Genomic DNA, 24912 nt, shown 5'->3' on the forward strand with positions numbered 1-24912 from the left:
CGGATAGAGAGGCTGCTGTAAGCGACAGACTTCTTACCACAGTTAGTAGTTAGGCAATTTCATATTTGAGTTCTTTCTGAACTCTTGGGTGAATACCATCTGGTCTTGGAGACTTATTACCATTTAATATATGAGTTCGTGCTATTGTCCTGGTCATATGTCCAGCACAGTATTGTAACCCAGAAGGTCTGTTTCTAAGGCCATTGAACTGATTGGAGAGACATTCATGCATTTCCAAAGGGTGTTGGCTCAAACACAAAGTGTACAGCTAAGGGTGAGAATGGACACCTGCAGAATAATGTCTTGCACCCCACAAGAATTCCACCTTGCTGCTAATTAGATACTAGTCGGGATTTGAAGAACAACACGGAATCCTGCAGATCCCAGCAGATTGTTATATTGATACACCTCTAAGTCACCTTCATATTTTGAAGTTATTCAATGAAGAAGTAATGCAATGGAACTGGATTTATACCTCTGTCAACACCAAGGAGATTACTGAGATGATACCAGGAAGGTATGTTGCCCATAAAACTTTCAGGTTAAAGGAACTTCATGGTGTAATATGCATGTCATCCATATGTGGGATTGAAAATTGAGTAACTGATCAACCATAGCAAAGCCATTAAAATAATTAGAAGATAATAATAATTATCATACAAAGCAAGAAAACACTTTGTTTGGTTTTTGAACCTTCCTTCCCATTGGCTAAGAAAGCATATAAAAGTGCTTGCAACGCCGGGTTGTTGTATCCACTTCTCTTGACTTCATCCCCTTGGTGAACTGGGTAAGTCTACTGAATTCAAATTACTCTAGTTATTGCTTTAGAGATAGTTTAACTATGGACTGAACCTGCACCAAAAGTCTGTGATTTTAGCAATATTAAGGAGGTTAGTTCTTTCTTTCCAAAATAGACTCTCTCAAATAGTCAGTTCCAGGCCTTGCTGGTGGCAGACTTTAAAAATATCATGCTGGGATTTTCAAATCTGCTTATGGGATTGGAACACCCATTTGCAATAAATATAATAGGGGGTAGTGCATGTAAATCCATTAGACAATTATGAAAAATCTCAGCTTTAGGCTAGCAATGGACAGTTTTATTCTGACTCTTTATTGATAAATACAATTGCCAGCCCATCAGCTGACTTCACTGGACTCACCGCTATTTGTCCAAGATGATCATCTGACACTGCTGCTTCCATAAAAGGCTGGAGATCAGTTTTGAAATATAACAATTGAACAGCAACTTGATTGTTCTTTTCAGTTTAGTGGACGATCAAGACCTTGAAAAGTTTGAGAAGCTGGAAGTGCTTTATATGACTTTCCCTTCAGGGCAAATTTAGCCCCTAGGTTAGTGACAGTAAGAAGAAATTCTCCTTATGAGCAGTTTCCTCCACAATGGGCCACATCAGGGCTCCTATCATTTTCTCTGAAGAATGTCATGCTGCACAGCATTAGAGAAAGGACACTGGATGAGTTGGATCACTGAGCTGACCCACTATGGCAAAACTTGAAGTCTTATGTGTAGAACTTTTAATCTTCAATCCAGATCTTTAGCTGGTACCAGCTGAAATAGCAGATCTGAATTAAAAGTAACTCTCACTGACTTCACAGGGTGTTGTACAGCTTAATGGTTGCATGAAAAGTTAACGTTTTGAAATTGTTGGGAGTTGTGTGTGTGTGTGTGTGTGTGTGTGTGCGTGCGTTTGAAGCCTAAGGGGAATGGGTGCAAAGGAATAGAAGGAAGAAACGGGAGCAGATATGTGGCCCTCAACAAAGCCCTCCTACCGATCTCGCTCCCCTTACTCTAAAACTCAAACCGTGAATCTCTTATTACAATCTCAACTGTGTCTCATAGTTTCTTTACTCCCGCCTGTTTTTTCAGGATTCCCTCCATCACAGAAGATGTCTTACTGCCCACCACAGGACTGTATTCCCGATATATGCCCACGTCCATATATTGACGTCTGCAACGAGCCATGTATCTCATCATGTGGAGATTCGACTGCAGTGGTCTTTGCGCCACCAGTTGTTGTGAGATTTCCGGGACCAACTATGGCTACATGTCCTCAAGACAGCTTTGTAGGAAGCTCCTTACCAAATATGCCTATTAGAGCTGGGGGCTCATATGGTTCCGGTGGAGGTTTCAGTGGCTCAATCACTTCTGGGGGTAGTTACGGTGGTGGTTTTGGAGGAGGTTACAGTGGAGGCTATGGGGGAGGTAGCAGTATTGTTTATGGAGGTGGAGCCGGGGGTGGTTATGGCGGAGGAGCTGGGGGTGGTTATGGGGCTGGTTATGGAGGCTCATACGGTTGTGGGGGTTCACGTGGTTATATCAGGAAGTCATATCGTAGCATTTCTGGGGGAGGATATTCTGGATTCAACCGTGGAAACTGTGGGCCATGTTAAACCCAGCAAAACCATCCATGGAATGAGAAACAATGAGGAAATGACAAGATAGAGATTCACCACTGATCTAATATGGACAATGATGCCTACAACTCTACTTGCAGACTGTGGGTGTTTGTCATCTCTATAAATCAGGCCTATCTGTGTCTTCCACTTGCTACATATTATTGTAGGTTTATGATCTAATGGTTTTGCAGCTTAGTCTTATGCTCCTATTGTGCTTTGTCCTATTTGATGTTGAACTGGCTAAAACAAGTCACTTGGCTGAAAAAGGGACATGATTTTCAAACTCAACAGCTTCAAGACAGAAAGCAGATCATCTTGTGTGAAAAGCCTCACTTTGGAGTGGGTGATTGGTTCTTGCTTGTATTGTACCCCTGAAAATACATTCTTTGTACTCTGCATTAATTCATTCTGCAAGTGTGTACTCCACTGCTCATTCCCATTAAAAATTATTCTGCATCATAGCATTGGCCTTCTGGTTTTCCTTTCTCCTCCATTCTTTCTATCCAAAGGAATTAGGGTGAAATTCACCCTGGTGCAGCTGCTCTGCACATGCCCCCTGCACTACATCCTTCCAACTCAAGAGAATACCTAAGCAGCAAAGTACATTAATTGGTCAATAGCATGGTGCTGGCCATCTGCCCACGGGAACTATTCCCCCTTGTTCCAAAAGTCTCAGAAGGGAATTAGAATATATTTCCCTGCTCTAAATATTACATAAAATTGTAGGGGAGGGATAGCTCAGTGGTTTGAGCATTGGCCTCCTAAACCCAGCGTTGTGAGCTCAATCCTTGAGGGGGCCACTTAGGGAGATGGGGCAAAATCAGTACTTGGTCCTGCTTGTGAAGGCAGGGGACTGGACTTGTTGACCTTTAAGGTCAGTTCTAGGTGATAGGATATCTCCATTAATTTATTTATTTAGAATCCTTGAAATATAGGGCTGGAAGGAACCTTGGGATGTCACCAAGTTCAGCCCCCTGTGTGGTGGCAGGACCTGACCTGACTGGTCTTTGTCTAACCTCTCCTTATAAACCTTCAATGGAGATTCCACAACTTCCCATGAAAGCCTGAAATCAACGCTTTACAATCATTAGAGTTAGAAAGTTATTCCTAATATCTAACCTGTATCTCCCATCATTCAGATTAAGCCAATTACATCTCATCTTATCTTCAGAACAACTAATCACCATGTTCTTTAAAACGGCCCCACACATACTTGAAAACTGTTATCCAGTCCCCCGTCAGTCTGCTTTTCTTAACACTAAACATGCCCAGTGTTTTCAATTTGTCCTCAGAGGTCAGGGTTCTGAAACTTTTGTCATTTTTGTAGCTCTCCTCTGGACTCTCTTCAGTTTGTTCACATCTTCTCTACTGAAGTGTGCTGGGCAAAATTGGGGACAAAACTCCAGCTGAGGCCTTACCAGTGCCTTTCCTTCCCAAACTTCATACTTTGCAGTTGCTTTTATTGATTTCATTTTGTTGATTTCAGATGAAGTCTCCAGTTAGTGAAGCTCATTTTGAATTCTCATCCTGTATTCCAAGGTGCTTCAATCCCTCTCAGCTTAGTGTCCTCTTCAAATATTATCAGTGAACTGTCCACTCCATTATTCAAGTTATTAGAGAAAATACTGAAGAGTAAAAGATGCAGGACAACCTCCTCTGGCTACCCCCCATAGGTATAGCATCCTAGTTTGACAGCTAACCATTGATAACAAATCTTTGAGTCCAATCTTTCAACCAGTTATGTAGCCATCTGATAATAATTTTGTCTGGTGTGACTGTGTCAAAAACTTTCCTAACATCAAGATATAGGTAGGACTTTAAAAAATAATTTCCCTCCAGTTAATTTATGATAACTTTTAAGTCAATATGAGGGAAAGGATTTTTAGTTGAATAATGATTTTTCTTCAGCTGACACCTGTGTCATTGCACTCCATATGTTTTATGGAAATATGCTTATGAGTGTGAATATGAGGTAACTGGAATATGCTTTGTGCAAAAGGTCTCTTGTAAGGTATCATAACAAAGGTTATAACCTACTGAATATTATTCTCTTATTTGTATGCATGTATCATTCTTGTATCTGAAGCTAGAAATATGAAGTATAACTCTGAGGTCCTATTGTAATTATACAAAGTGTGGGCCATTAATGGTGGTTTAGAATCTTGATGGCTCCCATTGACTAGGACAATTGGTTGTAAATGGTTTATTTACCTGCACTCCTTCCTGTGTAGGTGTGAGCCAACCCAGGAAGAATGGAGACTGGGGTGTTACACAGTGTCATGTGACCATGTCACATGATCATGGAATCCATTTAATCCTTGTACTTTTCCATTGATGAGGCGAGGGTGGGGAAAAGAACAGACAAAAGATTCCTGCCTTGTTCCAAAATGGGAGTGGAGCAGGACAAAGGGGTCTACCAATCATGAGAAAACCCCTACTTACAACCTGAGATGTCTGCTGGAACTAAAAAGGGCTGTAGCAGGGAAAACGATTGGGCCCAGATTAGGAAGGAGTCTAGTCTGTGAAAGAAGCTTATTGAAACACCTCTGAGGGTGAGATATTACCTGTAATCAGTTTCTTAATGTATTAGGTTTACTTTACTTAATGTGTGTGTTTACTTTCAAAATTTCAAAAGTGCATGGTCCTAGATTCTGCTTGAGACATATTCATGGGAACAGTGGTCCAGAGAATAGACAGTGAGTACTTCTAAAAGGCAGGATTTTTCAAGATGTCTGAAGTTGGGCACCAAAATCACCAGTTGCTTTTGAAAATCTTGGCTTTGTGTTTAGCCAAAGATGTCTTGAGTGATCTTTGGTAAATCAATATCCTCTCTCATCTTCCCATAAGTAAATAGACGTGGAAAAACTAGAGAGAGTCCGGAGGAGAGCTACAAAAATGACCAAAGGTTTAGAAACCTGACCTCTGAGGACTTGTTCCAAACACTAGACATATTTAGTGTTGAGAAAAGCAGATGGATGCGGGAACAGATAACAGTTTTCAAGTATGTGCAGGGCTGTTATAAAGAGCATCCTGATCAATTGTTCTGCATATCCGCTGAAGAAATGATGAGATGTATTTGGTTTAATCTGCAACAAGGGAGTTTAGGTTAGATATTAGGAATAACTTTCTAATTATAATAGTTAACCATTGATTTCAGCCTCCCACAGGAAGTTGTGGAACCTCCATCATTGAAGATTTATAAGGATATGTAATAAGAGACATAGGTGGCAAGTTATATGGGCCCGTGGTGCCTGTGCTCCAACAATATTTAGGAATGTGGGCCTGGCTCCACCAATGTTCGGGCTTATCCTGCTTTGCGGGGCCCACGCTTCGGGGGAACACAGGGTCCAGGGCAGCCTGGGGGGCTAGTGGGGGTCCTGGCACTGGCAGGAGCAAGCGACCTGCCCCAGCCCACCCTCCCCCGCATTCCACCCCTTCCCCCCAAACCCCACCCCTCCTCTCTTTCTGGCTTCCGGCCCTTCCCCTGAGCCATGCTGGAAGCCGGCGGCGCGGGGCAGAGCAGATTAGGCTGGGGCCAGGTCACTTGCTGCTGCCAGCACCAGGCTTCCCGCTAACCTCCCAGGCTGCCCTGGACCTCGCGTCCCCCTGAAGCACGTGCCCCCCAAAGCACAGGTCCCAGAGTTGCTGCCCCGGCTGTCCTATGGACGGGATGGCTCTGCCTGGACCATGCATCCCCCTGAAGTGCGGGACTCCGCAAAGCACGGGCCCGGGCCAGTTGTCCCAATCCATTCTACGGCCGGGACGGCTCTGCTTGGACCCGTTCTGGGCACCACCAAAAATTATACAAACCTGGCGCCCATGATCAGAGACAGTCAGGTCAGGTCCTGCCTCCGCACAGGGGACTGGACTAGGTGACCTTTCAAGGTTCCTTCCAGCCCTATATTTCAAGGATTCTACGATTTTATGTAATATTTAGAGCAGGGAAATATATTCTAATTCCCTTCTGAGACTTTTGGAACAAGGGGGAATAGATCCCCTGGGCAGATGGCCAGCACCATGCTATAGACCAGTTAATGTATTTTGCTGCTTAGGGATGCTCTTGAGTTGGAGGAATGTAGTGCAGGGGGCATGTACAGAGCACCTTCACCGTGGTGAATTTCACCCAAACTGGTTGGGATAGAAAGAATGTAAGAGAAAGGAAAACCAGAAGGCCAATGCTATGATGCAGAATAATTTTTAATGGGAATGAGCAGTGGAGTACACACTTGCAGAATGAATTAATGCAGAGTACAAAGAATGTATTTTCAGGGGTACAATCCAAGCAAGAACCAATCACCCACTCCAAAGTGAGGCTTTTCACACAAGATGATCTGCTTTCTGTCTTGAAGCTGTTGAGTTTGAAAATCATGTCCCTTTTTCCGCCAAGTGACTTGTTTTAGCCAGTTCAACGTCAAATAGGACAAAGCACAATAGGAGCATAAGAGTAAGCTGCAAAACCATTAGATCCTAAACCTGAAATAATATGTAGCAAGTGGAAGACACAGATAGGCCTGATTTATAGAGGTGACAAACACCCACAGTCTGCAAGTAGAGTTGTAGGCATCATTGTCCATATGATCAGTGGTGAATCTCTATCTTGTCATTCCCTGATTGTTTCTCATTCCATGGATGGTTTTTCTGGGTTTAACATGGCCCACAGTTTCCACGGTTGAATCCAGAATATCCTCCCCCAGAAATGCTACGATATGACTTCCTGATATAACCACGTGAGCCCCCACAACCGTATGAGCCACCATAACCAGCCCCATAACCACCCCCAGCTCCTCCGCCATAACCACCCCCGGCTCCACCCCCATAAACAATACTGCTACCTCCCCCATAGCCTCCACTGTAACCTCCTCCAAAACCACCACTGTAACTACCCCCAGGAGTGATTGAGCCACTGAAACCGCCACCGGAACCATATGAGCCCCCAGCTCTAATTGGCATATTTGGTAAGGAGCTTCCTACGATGCTGTCTTGAGGACATGTAGCCATAGTTGGTCCCGGGAATCTCACAACAACTGGTGGCGCAAAGACCACTGCATTTGAATCTCCGCACGATGAGATACATGGCTCATTGCAGACTTCAATATATGGGCGTGGGCATATATCGGGAATACAGTCCTGGGGTGGGCAGTAAGACATCTTCTGTGATGGAGGGAATCCTGAAAAACACAGGAGGGATGAAAACGTAAGACACAACTAATAGTGGAATAAAAGATTCAGGCTTTGAGTGTTAGAGTAATGGGGGCTAGGTAAGTAGATGAGTTTTGCTGAACGCCACATATCCTTTGCACCCAGTACCCCCAGGCTTCAGAAACGAAAATAAAATAATTTCAAGCAGTTTCATGAGAAGTTACCTTTTCACTGCTTCATGCAACCATAAAGCTGCACAACACACAGGTGAAGTGAGTAGTTATTTTCCCTAGGAAACAATATTAACAGCACAGAGGATAGGTGGAAGTGACTGGTCCACAATCACTGGTGAGTCATGGAATGAGCTGGAAGCAGAATTTAGACCTTCCTAATTGCTATTTGTGACAGAATTGATCTTTAGGAAATTCCAGTAGTTATTAATTGCTGCAACTGAGAATAGGGCCCCATTGTGACAGGCACTGTACAACAAACAAAGAGTAAAACCACAGGTAAGGAGCTCATCCGGGAGGTGTGAGATCTGGGGTCAAGTTCCTGCTCCAACTTTGACAGAGTGAGATTATGAAAACAGGTCTCCTATATCCTAGCAGAATGCACTAACTACTGGTCTATCAGATATTCTGGAAGACCCGCATGCCTCCAGCCCACCAAAGCCCTGTTATGGTCACCCTCAATTGCATCTGCAGCGTGTCTTGAACTGGTAGGTGTGCCCTGAGCCAACCTAATGCACTATGAGCCACAGGTGAGATCGGGGGGAAATTCCCTCTGGGGCCAGGACACTGAGCACCTTGGGAGAATCAGGACATTGGTGGTTTTGTGCATGTGCACAGATAGAAACTTAGGTGCCGAGAGAATTTCGGTGCCTGTAGTCTTAGCAGTTTGGAAGACATCAGTGTCACGTTATTGTTGAACTTCATTGCCTAAAGGGGACCTTAGATACTTAAGTCTCTTTGTTGATGTAGCTTCAGGAGATTAGATGCTCGGCTTTCAATGCAGCTACACTGTCTGAGTGCTGACCCGTTTGAGAAGCTGGTCCCATCGGACTTACCCAGGATCACACAGGAAATCAAATGCAGAAACCTGTTCTCACCAGACCTTCTGTTCTAACCAGGAGGGATGAGTTCAAAAACACAGAGTCTAATTACTAAACTCACAGTAGAAAATATTTCCATTACGGATGCTTGGAATTTTCAAATAATTTTGGAAACTTTTACCAGAAAGAAGTGTAGAGACACTGTTAATAATGCAAGTGTCATTGTTAAATGAGTTCAAAACTGGGGATAGAATCCTCGTCTGATCTAAGTCATCGTAGCTATCTTTAGTTCAAAGGTGCTCTTTCAACTTACACCAGCTACTGTTCTGGATTGGAGATTACAAGTTGCACCCATAACACTTTATGTTTTGCAATACTGGTAAGATCAGTGGTCGAATTCAACCAATGCCCTGTCTTTAATCCTGTGCAGCACCACACTCTTCAGAGGAAATTATAGAAGCCCTGACATGGCCCGTTATGGAGGAAACTACTCATAAGGAGAATTTCTTCCTAACATCAGTAACAAAGATGCTAGAATTGTCCTGAAGGAAAATTCACATAAAGGACTTCCAACTTCTCAAACTGATCTTGATCTAGATCATCTACTAAACTAAAAAGAACAATCAACTTGCTTTTCAATTGTTATATTTCAAAATTGGTCTCCAGCGTTTTATGGAAACAGCAGGTTCGGATCATCACCTCATGCAAATACCTATGAGTCCAGTGGAGTCAGCTGAAGGTCTGGCAATCGTAGTTATCTATATAGGGTCAGAATAAAGCTGTCCATTCCTAAAGTAGTTTACGGCTGCAATTTTTCATAATTGTGCAATAGATTTACATAGCCTACCCTAGTATAATGATTGGGAATGGGTGTCCCAACCCCATATGTGGATTTATAAACCCTAGAATGATATTTTTAAAGTCAGCATCCACCTAGGCCTGCAACTGACTAGTTTCAGAGAGTCTCTTTTGGAAAGAAAGAATTAACCTCCTTAATATTGCTGTTGGTGCAGATACATTCCATAGTTAAACTATCTCTAAAGCAACAACTAGAGTAATTTGAATTCAGTAGACTTACCCAGTTCACCAAGGGGATGAAGTCAAGAAAAGTGGATAGAACAACCCAGCATTGCAAGCACTTTATATGCCTTCTTAGCCAATGAGAAGGATAGGAGACACCCCTTCTGTATGAAGACCTTATCAGTAACAAAACAAACTGTTTTCTTCAATGGGTAACACCTCTAATTATTGCAATAGACTTGATCATGATTAATCAATTACTCAATTCCCAGTTCCACATAGATGACATGAACATTTCATCTTAAATCTTTATTGGCAAGATACCACCCTGGTATTATCCCTCTGATCTCCTTCGTGTTGACACAGATATAAATCCAGTTCCATTTCATTAGTACTCCATTGAAAGACTTCAAAATAGGAGGGTGATTCAGAGGTGTATCAATATTACAATCTGCTGTGACATACAGGATTCCACGTTAGTTCTTTAAATTCCACACAGATGACATGAACATTTCACCTTAAGTCTTTATGGGCAAGATACCTCCCCGGTATTATCCCTCTGATCTTCTTCACCCTTAAGATCTTCATTCATCTGAAACTCAGACAAGAGTCCTACAAAAAGTGGAAACTAGGTCAAATTACAAAGGATGAGTATAAATAAATAACACAAGGATGTAGGGACAAAATTAGAAAGGCCAAGACACAAAATTAGATTAAACTAGCTAGAACCATAAAGGGTAACAAGATAACATTCTACAAATACATTAGGAGGAAGATCACGGACAGGGTGGGCCCGTTATTCAATGAAGGGTAATAACAGTATCAGAAAATGTGGAAATGGCAGAAGTGTTAAACGACTTTTTATTTCAATTTTCACCAAAAAGTTTAGTAATGATTGGAAGTCTAACAAAGTGAATACCTGTGAAAATCCTGTAGGATCACAGGCTAAAATAGGGGAAGAACAAGTTAAAAATACTTAGACAAGTCAGATGTCTTCAAGTCACCAGGGCCTGATGAAATACATGCTGGAATACTCAAGGAGCTGACTGAGGAAGTATCTGAGCCATTAGTGATCATCTTCAACAAGTTATGGAAGACGGGAGAGACTCCAGAGGACTAGGAAAGGCCAAACATAGTGCCCATGCATACACAGGGAAATAAGGACAACCTGGAGAATTACAGACCAGTCTGCTTAACTTCAGTACCCAGAAAGATAATGGAGCAAATAATTAAGCAATCAGTGTGCAATCACCTAGAAGATAAGTAGCAGTCAGCATGGAGTTGTCAAGAACAAATCGTGTCAAACCAACCTAATATCTTTCTTTGATAGGTTAGGGGGAAACAAAGGATGAGGTATAGCTTGATTTAGTAAGTCTTTTGACACTGTCTCGCATGACCTTCTCGCAAATAAACTAGGGAAATTCAACCAAGATGGAGCTACTATAAGGTGGGTGCATAACTGGTTGGAAAACCAGTAGCTATCAGTGATTCACAGTCATGCTGAAAGGGCATAATGAGTGGGGTCCTACAGAGATCAGTCCTTGGTCCAGTTCTGTTCAATACATTCATCAATAATTTTAGAGAATGGTATAGAGAGTACATGTATAATGTTTGCAGATGATACCCACCTGGGAGGGGCTGCAAATGTTTTGGAGGATAGGATTAAAATTCAAAATGATCCGGACAATCTGGAGAAATAGTCTGAAGTAAATAGCATGAAATTCAATAAGGACAAATGCAAAGTACTCCATATAGGAAGGAACAATCAGTTGCCCGCATACAAAATGGGAAACGTCTGCCTAGGAAGGAGAACTGCAGAAAGGGATCTGGGGTCATAGTGGATCACAAGCTAAATATGAGTCAACAGTGTAACATTGTTGCAAAAAAAGTAAATATCATTCTGGAATGTATTATCAGGAGTGTTGTAAGCAAGCCATGAGGAGTAATTCTTCTGCTCTACTCCATGCTGGTTAGGCCTCAATTAGAGAATTGTGTCCAGTTCTGGGTGCCACATTTCAGGAAAGAAATGGGCAAGTTGGAGAAAGCCCAGAGAAGAGCAACACAAATGATTAAAGGTCTAGAAAACATGACCTATAAGGGAACATTGCAGAAATTGGGTTTGTATACTCTGGAGAAGAGAAGACAGAGAGGGAGCACGATAATAGTTTTCAAGCACATAAAAGGTTGTTAGAAGGAGGAGGGAGAAAACTTATTCTCTTTATCTTCTGAGGATAGGACAAGAAGCAATGGTCTTAGATTGCAGATTGGGCGGTTTAGATTGGACATTAGGAAAAACTTCCTAACTGCCAAGGTGATTAAGCACTGGAATAAATTGCCCAGGGAGGTTGTGGAATCTCCGTCAATAGAGATCTTTAAGAGCAGGTTAGACAAACACCTATCAGGGATGGTCTAGATAAAACTTAGTCCTGCCATGAGTGCAGGGACTGGACTAGATGACCTCCTAAGCTCCCTTCCAGTCCTACATTTCTGTGATTCTATGCCTGAGCGGATGTTTTCAGAAAACTCCCCACAATAACTCCAAGATCTTTCTTGAGTGGCAACAACTAAATTAGATCCCATCATTATTACTGTATAATTGAGATTATATTTTCCAATCTGTATTACTTTGCATTTGTCAACTTGAAATTCTACTACCATTTTCTTGCCCAGTCACCCAGTTTTGTAAGATCTCTTAGGCTAGGTCTACACTACCCGCCTGAATCAGCGGGTAGAAATCGATTCCCGAATCAACGCTCTTACTCCACCAGCGGAGGTGGGAGTAAGCGCCGTCGATGGGGAGCCGCGGAGGTCAATTTTGCCGCTGTCCTCACAGCGGGGTAAGTCGGCTCCGATAGGTCGAATTCAGCTACATTATTCACGTAGCTGAATTTGCGTATCTTAAATCAACCCCTCCTCACCAGTAGTGAAGACCTGCCCTTAATAACTCTTTGCAGTACACTTTGCACTTAACTATCATGAGTATTTTGTGTGGTCTGCAAACTTTGCCAATTCAAAGTTTACCTCTTTTTCCGGATCATTTATGAATACATTGAAGAGCACTGGTCCCAGTACAACTCCTTGAGGGAGCCCACTGTTTACCTCTTTCCACTTTGAAAACTAAAAGTTTCCTTTCTTCCCCTTTCCCATTATATATTAACCGGTTACTGATCCATGAGAGAACCTTCCCTCTTACCCTGTAACTGCTTAGTTTATTTAAGAGCCTTTGGTGCGGGAGCTTGTCAAAGTCCTTCTGAAAGTCCAACTACACATTCTCCACTGGATCACCCTTGTCCATACATTTGTGGACTGATTCAAAGAATTCTAATGATTAGTAAACCATGACTTCCCTTCACAAAAGCCATATTGATGCTTCCCCAGCATATCATGGTCCTCTATGTGGCTGATAATTCTGATCTTTACTACAGTTTCAACCAATTTACCTTGTACTGAACTTGAGACATTTTTAAAAATCGGCGTTATATTAGTTATCCGCCAATCATCGGATAAAAAGGCTGCTGTAAGCGATAGACTTTTTACCACAGTTAGTAGTTAGGCAATTTCATATTTGAGTTCCTTATGCACTCTTGGGTGAATACTATCTGGTCCTGGTGACTTATTATTATTTAATGTATCAGTTTGTGCCATTGTCCTGGTCATGTGTCCAGCACAGTATTGTAACCCAGAAGGTCTGTTTTCAAGGCCATTGAACTGATGGGAGAGACATTCATGCATTTCCAAAGGGTGCTGGCTCAAACACAAAGTGTACAGCTAGGGTGGGGACACTAAACATGCAGAATAATGTCTCCCACCTTACAAGGATTTAGAAGGGTGAACTCCACCTTGCCGCTAATTAGATACTAGGAATTTAAAGAACTAACATGGAATCCTGTACGTCACAGCAGATTGTAATATTGATACACCTCTGAGTCACCCTCCCATTTTGAAGTTTTTCAATGGAGTAGTAATGAAATGGAACTGGATTTATACCTCTGTCAACACCAAAGAGATCAGAGGGATAATACGAGGGAGGTATCTTGCCAATAAAGATTCAAGATGAAATGTTTATGTCATCTATGTGGAATTGAGTAATTGATTAATCATGATCAAGACTATTACAATAATTAGAGGTGTTACCCATCGAAGAAAACATGATAAGGTCTTAGTACAGAAAGGGTGTCTCCAATCCTTCTCATTGGCTAAGAAGGCATATAAAAGTGCTTGCAACGCCGTGTTGTTCTATCCACTTCTCTTGACTTCATCCCCTTGGTGAACTGGGTAAGTCTATTGAATTGAAATTACTCTAGTTGTTGCTTTAGAGATGGTTTAACTATGGACTGAACCTGCACCAACAGTCTGTGATTTTAGCAATATTAAGGAGGTTAGGTTTTTCTTTCCACAAATTTGTCTTTCTTTATAAGTCCACAAATGGGACTGGAACACCCTTTCCCAATAATTATACTAGGGTAGACTATGTAAATTTATTGCACAATTATGAAACACTGCAGCCTTAAACTACTTTAGGAATAGATAGCATTATCCTGACCCTTTATAGATAGCTATGATTGGCAGACCTTGAGCTGACTCCACTGGACTCACTGGTATTTGCAAGAGGGGATGATCTGATCCTGCTGTTTCCTAAAATGCAGGAGATCAATTCTGAAATATAACATTTGAAAAAGCAAGTTGATTGTTCTTTTTAGTTTAGTAGACAATCTAGATCAAGATAAGTTTGAGAAGTTGGAAGTGATTTAGATGAATTCTCCTTCACAGCCATTCTAGCCTCTTTGTTAGTGATGTTAGGAAGAAATTCTCCTTATGAGCAGTTTCCTACATAAGGGCCATGTCAGGGCTCCTATAATTTCCTCTGAAGAGTGTGGTGGTACAAAGCATTAGAGACAAGACACTGCATGAGTTCGACCACTGAGCTTATCAGTATTGCAAAACGTAAAGGGTGTAACTTGTAATCTTTGATCCAGATCTATAGCTAGTGTAAGTTGAAAGAGCACCTTTGAACTAAAGACAGCTATGATTACTTAGATCAGATGAGAGTTCTAGCCCCAGTTTTGAACTCATTTAAAAAGGACACTCGCATTATTAACAGTGTCTCTGCACTTCTTTCTGATAAAAAGTTTCCAAAATGATTTGAAAATTTCCAGGCATCTGTAATGGAAATATTTTCTACTGTGGGTTTAGTAATTAGACTCTGTGTTTTTGAACTCATCCTCCTGGGCTGGTGAGAACAGAAGGTCCTGTGATCATGGCAGAGGAAAAGGACTCAGGAAATCTGCATTAGGTTTCTGCATTTGATTTCCTGTGTGATCCTGGGTAAGTTCGATGGGACCAGCTTCTCAAACGGGTCAGCACTCAGACAGTGTAGCTGCATTGAAAGCCGAGCCTCTAATCTCCTGAAGCTACATCAACAAAGAGACTTAAGCATCTAAGGTCCCCTTTAGGCCATGAAGTTCAACAATAACGTGACACTGATGTCTTCCAAACTGCTAAGACTACAGGCGCCGAAATTCTCTTGGCACCTAAGTTTCTATCTGTGCACATGCACAAAACCACCAATGTCCTGATTCTCCCAAGGTCCTCAGTGTCCTGGCCCCAGAGGGAATTTCCCCCCGATCTCACCTGTGGCTCATAGTGCATTAGGTTGGCTCATAGTGCATTAGGTTGTCTCAGGGCATACCTATCAGTTCAAGACATGCTGCAGATACAATTAAGAGTGACCATATCAGGGCTTTGGTGGGCTGGAGGCATGCGGGTTTTCCAGAATATCTGATAGCCCAGTAGTTAGAGCACTCTGCTAGGATATAGGAGACCTGTTTTCATAATCTCACTCTGTCAAAGTTGGAGCAGGAACTTGACCCCAGATCTCACACCTCCCGGATGAGCTCTTCACCTGTGGTTTTACTCTTTGTTTGTTGTACAGTGCCTGTCACAATGGGCACTATTCTCAGTTGCAGCAATTAGGAGCTACTGGAATTTCCTAATGATCAATTCTGTCACAAATAGCAATTAGGAAGGCATAAATTCTGCTTCCAGCTCATCCAATGACTCACCAATGATGGTGGACCAGTCACTTCCATCTATCCTCTGTGCTGTTAATATTGTTTCCTAGGGAAAATAACCACTCACTTCACTTGTGTGTTGTGCAGCTTTATGGTTGCATGAAGCAGTGAAGAGGTAACTTCTCATAAAACTGCTTGGAATTATTTTATTTCATTTTCGTTTCTGAAGCCTAAGGGGAAATGGGTGCAAAGGAATAGAAGGATATGTGGCCTTCAACAAAACTCATCTACTTACCTAGCCCCCATTACTCTAACACTCAAAGCCTGAATCTCTTTTTCCACTATTAGTTGTGTCTTACGTTTTCCTCCCTCCTGTGTTTTTCAGGATTCCCTCCATCACAGAAGATGTCTTACTGCCCACCACAGGACTGTATTCCCGATATATGCCCACGCCCATATATTGACGTCTGCAATGAGCCGTGTATCTCATCGTGCGGAGATTCAACTGCAGTGGTCTTTGCGCCACCAGTTGTTGTGAGATTCCCGGGACCAACTATGGCTACTTGTCCTCAAGACAGCTTCGTAGGAAGCTCCTTACCAAATATGCCAATTAGAGCTGGGGGCTCATATGGTTCCGGTGGAGGTTTCAGTGGCTCAATCACTTCTGGGGGTAGTTACGGTGGTGGTTTTGGAGGAGGTTACAGTGGAGGCTATGGGGGAGGTAGCAGTATTGTTTATGGGGGTGGAGCCGGGGGTGGTTATGGCGGAGGAGCTGGGGGTGCTTATGGGGCTGGTTATGGAGGCTCATACGGTTGTGGGGGCTCACGTGGTTATATCAGGAAGTCATATCGTAGCATTTCTAGGGGAGGATATTCTGGATTCAACCGTGGAAACTGTGGGCCATGTTAAACCCAGAAAAACCATCCATGGAATGAGAAACAATGAGGAAATGACAAGATAGAGATTCACCACTGATCTAATGGACAATGATGCCTACAACTCGACTTGCAGACTGTGGGTGTTTGTCACCTCTATAAATCAGGCCTATCTGTGTCTTCCACTTGTTACATATTATTTCAGGTTTATGATCTAATGGTTTTGCAGCTTACTCTTATGCTCCTATTGTGCTTTGTCCTATTTGACGTTGAACTGGCTAAAACAAGTCACTTGGTGGAAAAAGGGACATGATTTTCAAACTCAACAGCTTCAAGACAGAAAGTAGATCATCTTGTGTGAAAAGCCTCACTTTGGAGTGGGTGATTGGTTCTTGCTTGTATTGTACCCCTGAAAATACATTCTTTGTATTCTGCATTAATTCATTCTGCAAGTGTGTAGTCCACTGCTCATTCCCATTAAAAATTATTCTGCATCATAGCATTGGCCTTCTGGTTTTCCTTTCTCCTCCATTCTTTCTATCCAAAGGAATTAGGGTGAAATTCACCCTGGTGCAGCTGCTCTGTATATGCCCCCTGCACTACATCCCTCCAACTCAAGAGCATCCCTAAGCAGCAAAATACATTAACTGGTCAATAGCATGGTGCTGGCCATCTGCCCAGGGGAGCTATTCCCCCTTGTTCCAAAAATCTCAGAAGGGAATTAGAATATATTTCCCTGCTCTAAATATTACATAAAATTGTAGACTCATTGAAATATAGGGCTGGAAGGAACCTTGAGAGGTTACCTAGTCCAGCCCCCTGTTCGGAGGCAGGACCTGACCTGACTGGTCTCTGATTACATGTCCTTATAAACCTTCAATGATGGAGATTCCACACCTTCCTGCGGGAGTGTGATATCAATGCTTAACTATCTGTTCCCACGTCAGTCTGCTTTTCTCAACACTAAACAAGTCCAGTGTTTGGAACAAGTCGTCCGAGGTCAGGTTTCTAAACCTTTTGTCATTTTTGTAGTTCTCCTCTGGACTCTCTCTAGTTTTTCCACATCTTCTCTATTAAAGAGTGCTGGGGACAAAAGTCCAGCTTAGACCTCATCAATGTCTATGAGAGTGGGACAGTTTTCTTCCTAAACCTCATGCTTTGCAATTGACTTTATTGAATTTCATTTTGTTTTTTTCAGATGAAGTCTTCTATTAGGGAAGCTCATTTTGAATTCTCATCCTGTCTTCCAAAGTGCTTACAACCCCTCTCAGCTTGGTGTCCTCTGCAAATTATATCAGTGAACTGTCCCTGTTATTCAAGTAATTAGTGAAAATGTTGAAAAGTAAAAGACCCAGGATAACCTCTTGTGGGTCCCCATTATATATAGCTCATCTTATTGCCCGTATATAAATCCACGGTACACCCACATCTTGAATACTACGTACAGATGTGGTCTCCTCATCTCAAAAAAGATATACGGCATTAGAAAAAGTTCAGAAAAGGGCAACTAAAATGATTAGGGGTTTGCAATGGGTCCCATGTGAGGAGAGATTAAAGAGGCTAGGACTTTTCAGCTTGGAAAAGAGGAGACTAAGGGGGAATATGATAGAGGTATATAAAATCATGAGTGGTGTGAAGAAAGTAGATAAGGAAAAGTTATTTACTTGTTCCCATAATATAAGAATGAGGGGCCATCAAATGAAATTAATGGTCAGCAGGTTTAAAACAAATAAAAGGAAGTTTTTTTAAACAACTAACAAAATCATCCAAAGCATAGGACTTGGTGGTGATGGGGGACTCTAACTACCCAGACATCTGTTGGGAAAATAAAATCAGGGCACTGATAATCCAACTAGTTCTTGGAATGTATTGGACAGAATTTTTTAGTTCAGAAGGTGGAGAAAGCTACTCGGGGGGAGGCTGTTCCAGGTATGATTTTGACAAAAAGGGAGGAACTGGTTGAGAAACTGAAAGTGGAAGGCAGCTTAGGTGAAAGTGAGCATGAAATGGTAGACTTCATGATTCCAAGGAATGGTAGGAGGGAAAACAGCACAGTCTTGATAATGGATTTCAAGAAGGCAGACTTTAGCAAACTCAGGGAGTTGGTAGGTAAGATCCCATGGGAAGCAAGTCTAAGGGGAAAAACAGTTCAAGAGAGTTGGCAGATTTTCAAAGAGACATTATTAAGGACACGAGAGCAAACTATCCCTCTAGGAAAGAGAGGAAGTATGGTAAAGGAGCACCCTTGCTTAGCCAGGACATCTTCAGTGATCTGAAACTCAAAAATGAGTCCTACAAAAAGTGGAAACTAGGTCAAATTACAAAGGATGAGTATCAACAAATAACACAAGGATGTCAAGAACAGATTGTGTCAAACCAACCTAATAGCTTTCTTTGACAGGGTAACAAGCCTTGTGGATAGGGGGGAAGCGGTAGATGTGGTGTGTCTTGATTTAGTAAGGCTTTTGGTACTGCCTGACATGAACTTCTCATAAACAAACTAGGGAAATACAAACTAGATGGAGCTACTATAAGGTGGGTGCATAACTGGCTGGAAAATTGTTCCCAGAGAGCAGTTATCAGTGGTTCATAGTCAAGCTGGAAGGGCATATCAACTGGGGTCCAGCAGGTGTCAATTCTTGGTCCAGTTCTGTTCAATATCTTCATCAACAATCTAGATAATGGCATAGAAAGTACACAAAGTTTACGGACTATACCAAGCTGGTAGAGGTTGCAAGTGCTTTGGAGGATAGGATTAAAATTCAAAATGATCTGGACAAACTGGAGAAATGGTCTGAAGTAAATGCCGACTTTAAAAATATAATCCTGGGACTTTCAATTCCCTATATTGGACTGGAACACCCATTCCCAATGGTAATAAAAGGACAGGGCACTTAAATCCATTAGACAATTATGAAAAATCTCAGCTTTTAAGCCACTTTGGTAATGAACAGCTTTACTTAGTCTCACTCTTTAGATAAATACAATTGCCAGACCATCCGCTGACCTCACTGGACTCACAGCTATTTGTATGAGCCCATCGTCTGATCCTACTGTTTCCATAAAACATGGAGATCAGCTTTGAAATATATATAACAATTGAACAGCAACTTGATTGTTCTTGGCTGAGCCATTACAAACATTGACTCTATCTCCCCTTGTAAGTATTCTCACACTTATTATCAAACTGTCTGTACTGGGCTAGCTTGATTATCACTTCAAAAGCTTTTTTTTTTTCTCTTAATTGGCCTCTCAGAGTTGGTAAGACAACTCCCACCTGTTTATGCTCTCTGTATGTGTGTATATAGATCTCCTCAATATATGTTCCATTCTATATGCATCCGAAGAAGTGGGCTGTAGTCCACGAAAGCTTATGCTCTAATAAATTTGTTAGTCTCTAAGGTGCCACAAGTACTCCTGTTCTTCTTGATTGTTCTTTTTAGTTTAGTACACCATCTAGATCTAGATAAGTTTGAGAAGTTGGAATTGCTTTATATGAATTTTCCCTCAGGGCAAACCTAGCCCTTGCTTTATTGATATGAGGAAGAAATTCTCCTTATGAGCGGTTTCGTCCAAACGGACTATGTCAGAGCTACCATAATTTCCTCTGAAGGGTGTGGTGCTGCACAGCATTAGAGACAGGACACTGAATTAATTCTGATTGGATCTAGTATATCACCTGGGTGCAACTTGTAATCCTTGATTCAGATCTTTATCTTGTTTATGTTAAAATAGCATCTTTGAATTAATGATAGTTATGATGACTTACATGTATGATGACTTAGATCAAATGGGGGTTCTAGCTCCTATTTTGAGCTGTTTTAAAAAGGACACTTGCATTATTAACAGTGTCTCTGCACTTCTTTCTGGTAAATCTTTCCAAAATGATTTGAAATTTCCAGGCATCCACGATGGAAATGTTTTCGACTCTGGGTTTGGTAATTTTTAACTTGACCCTCCTGGGCTGGTGAGAACAGAAGGTCCTGTGGTCATGTCATAAGACAGGGACTCAGGAAATCTGCATTTGGTTTCTTCATTTGATTTTCTGTTTGATCTTGATCACACTGAAGTCTTCCAAACTGGTAACACTGCAGGCACCTAAATTCCCTCAGCACCTAAGTTTCTATCCATGCACATGCGCAAAACCACTAAGGTCCTGATGCTGCCAAGGTGCTCAGTGTCTGGGCCCCAGTGGGAATTTCCTCGATTTCACCTGTGGGTCACAGTCCAGTCGGTTTTCTCAGCGCACACCTAGCAGTTCAAGACCTACAGCAGAGACAGATGAGGGTGACCACATCAGGGCTTTGGTGGGCTGGTGGCATGGGGTTGTCCCAGAATATCCTTTAGAGCACTCTGCTAGGATATAGGAGACCCGTTTTCAGATTCTCACTCAGTCGGACTTAGAGCAGCAACTTGACTCCAGATCTCAGACCTCCCAGATGAACTCCTTACCCTCAGTTACTGTTTCTTACTCTTTGGTTGTATAACACCTGTCACAGTGGGGCCCTATTATCAGTTGCAGCACTTGGAAGCTACTGGACTCTCCTAATGATCAATTCTATCACGGATAACAATTAGGAAGGTCTAAATTCTGTTCTGAGCTCATTCAATGACTCAACAATGATAGTAGGCAAATCCACTGACCCTCTGTGCTTTTAATATTGTTTCCCAGGGAAAATAACCACTCACTGCACCTGTGTGTTGTGCAGCTTTATGGTTGCATGAAGCAGTGAAAAGGTAACTTCTCATAAAACTGCTTGGAATTATTTTATTTCATTTTCGTTTCTGAAGCCTAAAGGGGAATGGATGCAAAGGAATAGAAGGATATGTGGCCTTCAACAAAACTCATCTATCTACCTAGCCCCCATTACTCTAAAACTCAATGCCTGAATCTCTTTTTCCACTATTAGTTGTGCCTGAGTTTTGTCCTCCCTCCTTGAGACATGTCAATGGGGACTGTTTTTTAAGGCAGGTGCTGAGCAACGTCAGAAAGGCCTCATCAAGGTGTCTCTAGTTGATCACCAAGGATCTGAGGCTACGTCTTCACTACAGGGGGGGAGAAGGGGTCGATTTAAGATACGCAAATTCAGCTACGCAAATAGCGTAGCTGAATTCGACATATCCAAGCCGACTTACCCCGCTGTGAGGACGGCGGCAAATCGACCGCCACGGCTCCCCCGTCGACGGCGCTTACTCCTACCTGCGCTGGTGGAGTACAAGCGTCGATTAGGGGATCGATTGTCACGTCCCGACGAGACGCGATAATTCAATCCCCGAGAGATCGATTTCTACCCGTCGATTCAGGCGGGTAGTGAAGACGTAGCCTGAGGAATCCAAAATCACTAGACGCTTTTGGAAATCTTGGCCTTGGCTCTAGTCATAGTGATCTTGGTCAAATCAATAACCTTCTTTCAGTCTCTCCCTATGTAACACTCATCTCGGTCTTTTCCCCCTTGGGCCTTCCTCACTGTCCTGCATCTAGGCAGTGATGAGATAGCTTGGATTTGTTTTCCCTGGATGGGTGCGGTAAGTTCCTGGCTCCTCCCAATGAATTACAGCTGTCATGGAGTTGGGTTATGGTATGAGCCTCTCTTTGGGCTCTAAGGAACTCTCTCATTGGCCGCGAGGGTTCCTGCACACCCCTCTATCCCCTTTCGCTCACCTGGGGGTGGAGCCAAAGGCTGCTCAGTCTCTCCCACTACTGCCGAAAAGGTGGAATATGTGGAAACCCACACACGATTTGGCTTGACCTGAAAATGGGCTTAATGCATTTGTATGCTGATCGATAACATTTAGGACAAGCAGTCAGTTTTACCCTTGGGAGACTGTATTGGGATATACCTGCTGACTCTACATTGTTGTGATCTTAACATAACCTTTGTGGTTCCTTTGATTTCCACACATTTCAGTATATTATATCACAATTTGGGAGTATATGTCACTTTTGAAGGGGTGTACATTTATTCAGTGTTTGAGAAGAGATGGAGAGTACTGGGGGATACATAACAACTTGCTCCATGGAACAGAAATGTAGCTAGATTGAAAGACTCACTGCAGAGAATATCCCTGTTTCCAGATCCTTCATCCCTGCAGCTCCTAATCTTTCCTTTTACAACTTTATACGCTAAGAAGAACACCGCCTATCCATTTCATAGCAACTCATGGTTTTGCTGCTTCATGAGATCAGTAACTCTCACAACACCCATATGAAACAGGTAGTTATTATCTTCTTACTTAATAAAGGATGACTGATGCCCAGAGCCCAACTGAATTGCCCAAGGCTACTTCAACAGAAAGACTGGGACTAGAACTCAGGCACACCTAATTATTAATAATATGATTAGTTATCATTTGAACTTTTGTATCTCCAGGATGCAATCAGTGAGATCTGGGCCCCATCATCTTGCTCGTGATACAAGCACAGAGTCTGAGACAATCTGCATCTTGAAGAGTTAACAAACTAACTACGTAAGATAGTGGAAAGGTGGGAGGAAGGATTATGAGGAGGTGATGAAGAGGGAGATGAAAGCGAGGTTTTCAATGCAGTTAAGCATATTGAATACTGAGCTCTTCTGAAAATCTCCCTGCAACTGATTTGCCCAATGTCCCGCGTTGAGCAGCAGAGGCAGTATAGTGGAACTCATATTTTCTGTGTCCACAAGCTCATTCATCCTCTCTAAGGTCCCCATCAGTTATTCAGTTCTGTATGCTTAATTGTGTTTTTTTTAATTCTCTCTTGAGCTCTAAGTCCTGCAGTTCCCTAGATTTATGCTGGTAAAACCCACAGAAGAACGAAATCCAGTGACGACAGCTTAGTTAAATCTCTGACTGTAAACAAAAAGAACGTGTCAGATTTAGAATATTTCTGTCATGGACATATAGTACTTTGAAATGAACATGGAAAATTATAACAAGGAATAGGGTGGAGACAATGTTAATCATGCCCGTTCCTCTGGAAAGATTTAATCTCTGAATGCAAAACAGCTCTGCACAGCATTATACTGCAGTATTTTAGTAGATAAAGCTTATGAGTCAACAATTAGATGCTAATGAATAAACACAAAATATTCTTTTATGAAAAGACAGCCCCCAGATGGTGTCGAGTGTCATAGCTGAATTTCCTTGAATGCAGCTATACTTGTTTATACCAGCTGAGTGTCTGGTAATTAAAAATTTCAATGTATACACATATAAATTAAGGAATTTCCAGACTTGATTCAACCATTTGTCCATGTCCTTAGGTATTCTCCTAGGATAAGGAAACAGATACTTCAGAGCAAGTTTGAAGAACCACAAAGGCATCCAATATAGAAGAATATGACATATTTTCTTCTTCAAAATCTCTTTGCTACACCCATACAGTAGAGAACAGCTCTATCTATCAATCTTTCGATCTAATTACACTTGAATAGTTATGTATGAAAGCCAGTTGCCATAGTTAAATGGAAATAGAAGGGTGAGATCATCAGCTGGTATAAATATGTTGACTCACATGAGTAGGCTGAAGAGGTGGGTACAGATTACATATACTAAAAAGGTGCCCAAGTAATGCTGTGTAATATTAAAGTATATTTAGCCCAAGAGTTTTTAATCTTGTCTAAGGAATATGAATGCTCCATTTTCATATAAAATTAACCAGAATTAGGGCTCTCCACACACTATGTGCCTTTGAAATTAGTTGCCATATATTTCTGAAGCCAAAATCTACCAGTGACTTCCCACTGCTAAGTACAAGGACACTTTTCTGCGGGGGGGAGGGAGGGAGAGGAACACAAAGTTAAAATGTAAAGAATTTTTCTACAATATTTAGTCAAAAGCTAAACTATCAGTGAAGAAAAATCATAATAATGATAAAGCAATTGAATTGAATCCGATTTATTTGGTTCACCAAAGGCAATACGTTAAGAGACGTGGCTAGAAGACCTTTGAGTTGGGAAGACATTCGTATGTTGTGTTAGCCCACCATGAGGATGTGGGACACCTTTGGTGCAAAAAGTCCTTGTCAATTATGAAACAAACTATTTTTCACAGGACACCCCCCCCCCATTTCTGGCAGTTGCTATGATCTCGTTTCAGGACTATTAGTTAATTCTCAGCCCCCGAGTATCTGACATGCACATTGCATCGTACAGGTTGCTTTCATTAAATCATTATGCACCATATTCAAGCTCAGAATCATTCCACTTACTTTTCCGGTGTCAAAAAGGAAATAAATCCAGCTCATTTTGTTTAGTTCTGTTGTTAATAACTACACAAAATGAGGGGGTGCTCAGAGCTGGATCGCTACTGCAAGCTGCTGTCTTGCACAGGATTCCAAGTTAGTTCATTAATTCCAGTCTAGAATCTAATTTGGAATTTATTCTGGGATCTCATTAGGGAGGTGGGAAGACTTTCTTCTGCA

At 42.0% G+C, this 24912-nt stretch overlaps 3 protein-coding genes across 3 annotated transcripts; 2 read left to right on the forward strand and 1 right to left on the reverse strand.

Annotated features, from left to right (window-relative positions):
• The first annotated feature begins 720 nt into the window (after positions 1-720).
• On the forward strand, positions 721-2876 carry LOC117869716 (scale keratin-like). The gene is made up of 2 exons (XM_034756779.1): positions 721-787; positions 1886-2876. Exon 2 carries the CDS (start codon positions 1906-1908, stop codon positions 2407-2409), a length of 504 nt encoding a protein of 167 aa, XP_034612670.1. The 5' UTR covers positions 721-787; positions 1886-1905; the 3' UTR covers positions 2410-2876.
• Positions 2877-6594: 3718 nt separating this feature from the next.
• On the reverse strand, positions 6595-9699 carry LOC117869691 (scale keratin-like). Its single transcript, XM_034756742.1, has 2 exons — positions 9684-9699; positions 6595-7583 (listed from the first exon to the last, which is right to left on the reverse strand). Exon 2 carries the CDS (start codon positions 7561-7563, stop codon positions 7060-7062), a length of 504 nt encoding a protein of 167 aa, XP_034612633.1. The 5' UTR covers positions 7564-7583; positions 9684-9699; the 3' UTR covers positions 6595-7059.
• A 4165-nt stretch (positions 9700-13864) lies between these two features.
• Positions 13865-17010, forward strand: LOC117869713 (scale keratin-like). The gene is made up of 2 exons (XM_034756773.1): positions 13865-13900; positions 16022-17010. Exon 2 carries the CDS (start codon positions 16042-16044, stop codon positions 16543-16545), a length of 504 nt encoding a protein of 167 aa, XP_034612664.1. The 5' UTR covers positions 13865-13900; positions 16022-16041; the 3' UTR covers positions 16546-17010.
• The last annotated feature ends 7902 nt before the right edge of the window (positions 17011-24912 follow it).

This window comes from Trachemys scripta, chromosome 24 (genome assembly GCF_013100865.1).
Source record: "Trachemys scripta elegans isolate TJP31775 chromosome 24, CAS_Tse_1.0, whole genome shotgun sequence".
Taxonomy (NCBI): domain Eukaryota; kingdom Metazoa; phylum Chordata; order Testudines; family Emydidae; genus Trachemys; species Trachemys scripta.

Bases quoted from the DNA above. Each gene is read 5' to 3' on its own strand.
- LOC117869716 (XM_034756779.1), top strand. From the start codon at position 1,906: ATGTCTTACTGCCCACCACAGGACTGTATTCCCGATATATGCCCACGT.
- LOC117869713 (XM_034756773.1), top strand. From the start codon at position 16,042: ATGTCTTACTGCCCACCACAGGACTGTATTCCCGATATATGCCCACGC.
- LOC117869691 (XM_034756742.1), bottom strand. From the start codon at position 7,563: ATGTCTTACTGCCCACCCCAGGACTGTATTCCCGATATATGCCCACGC.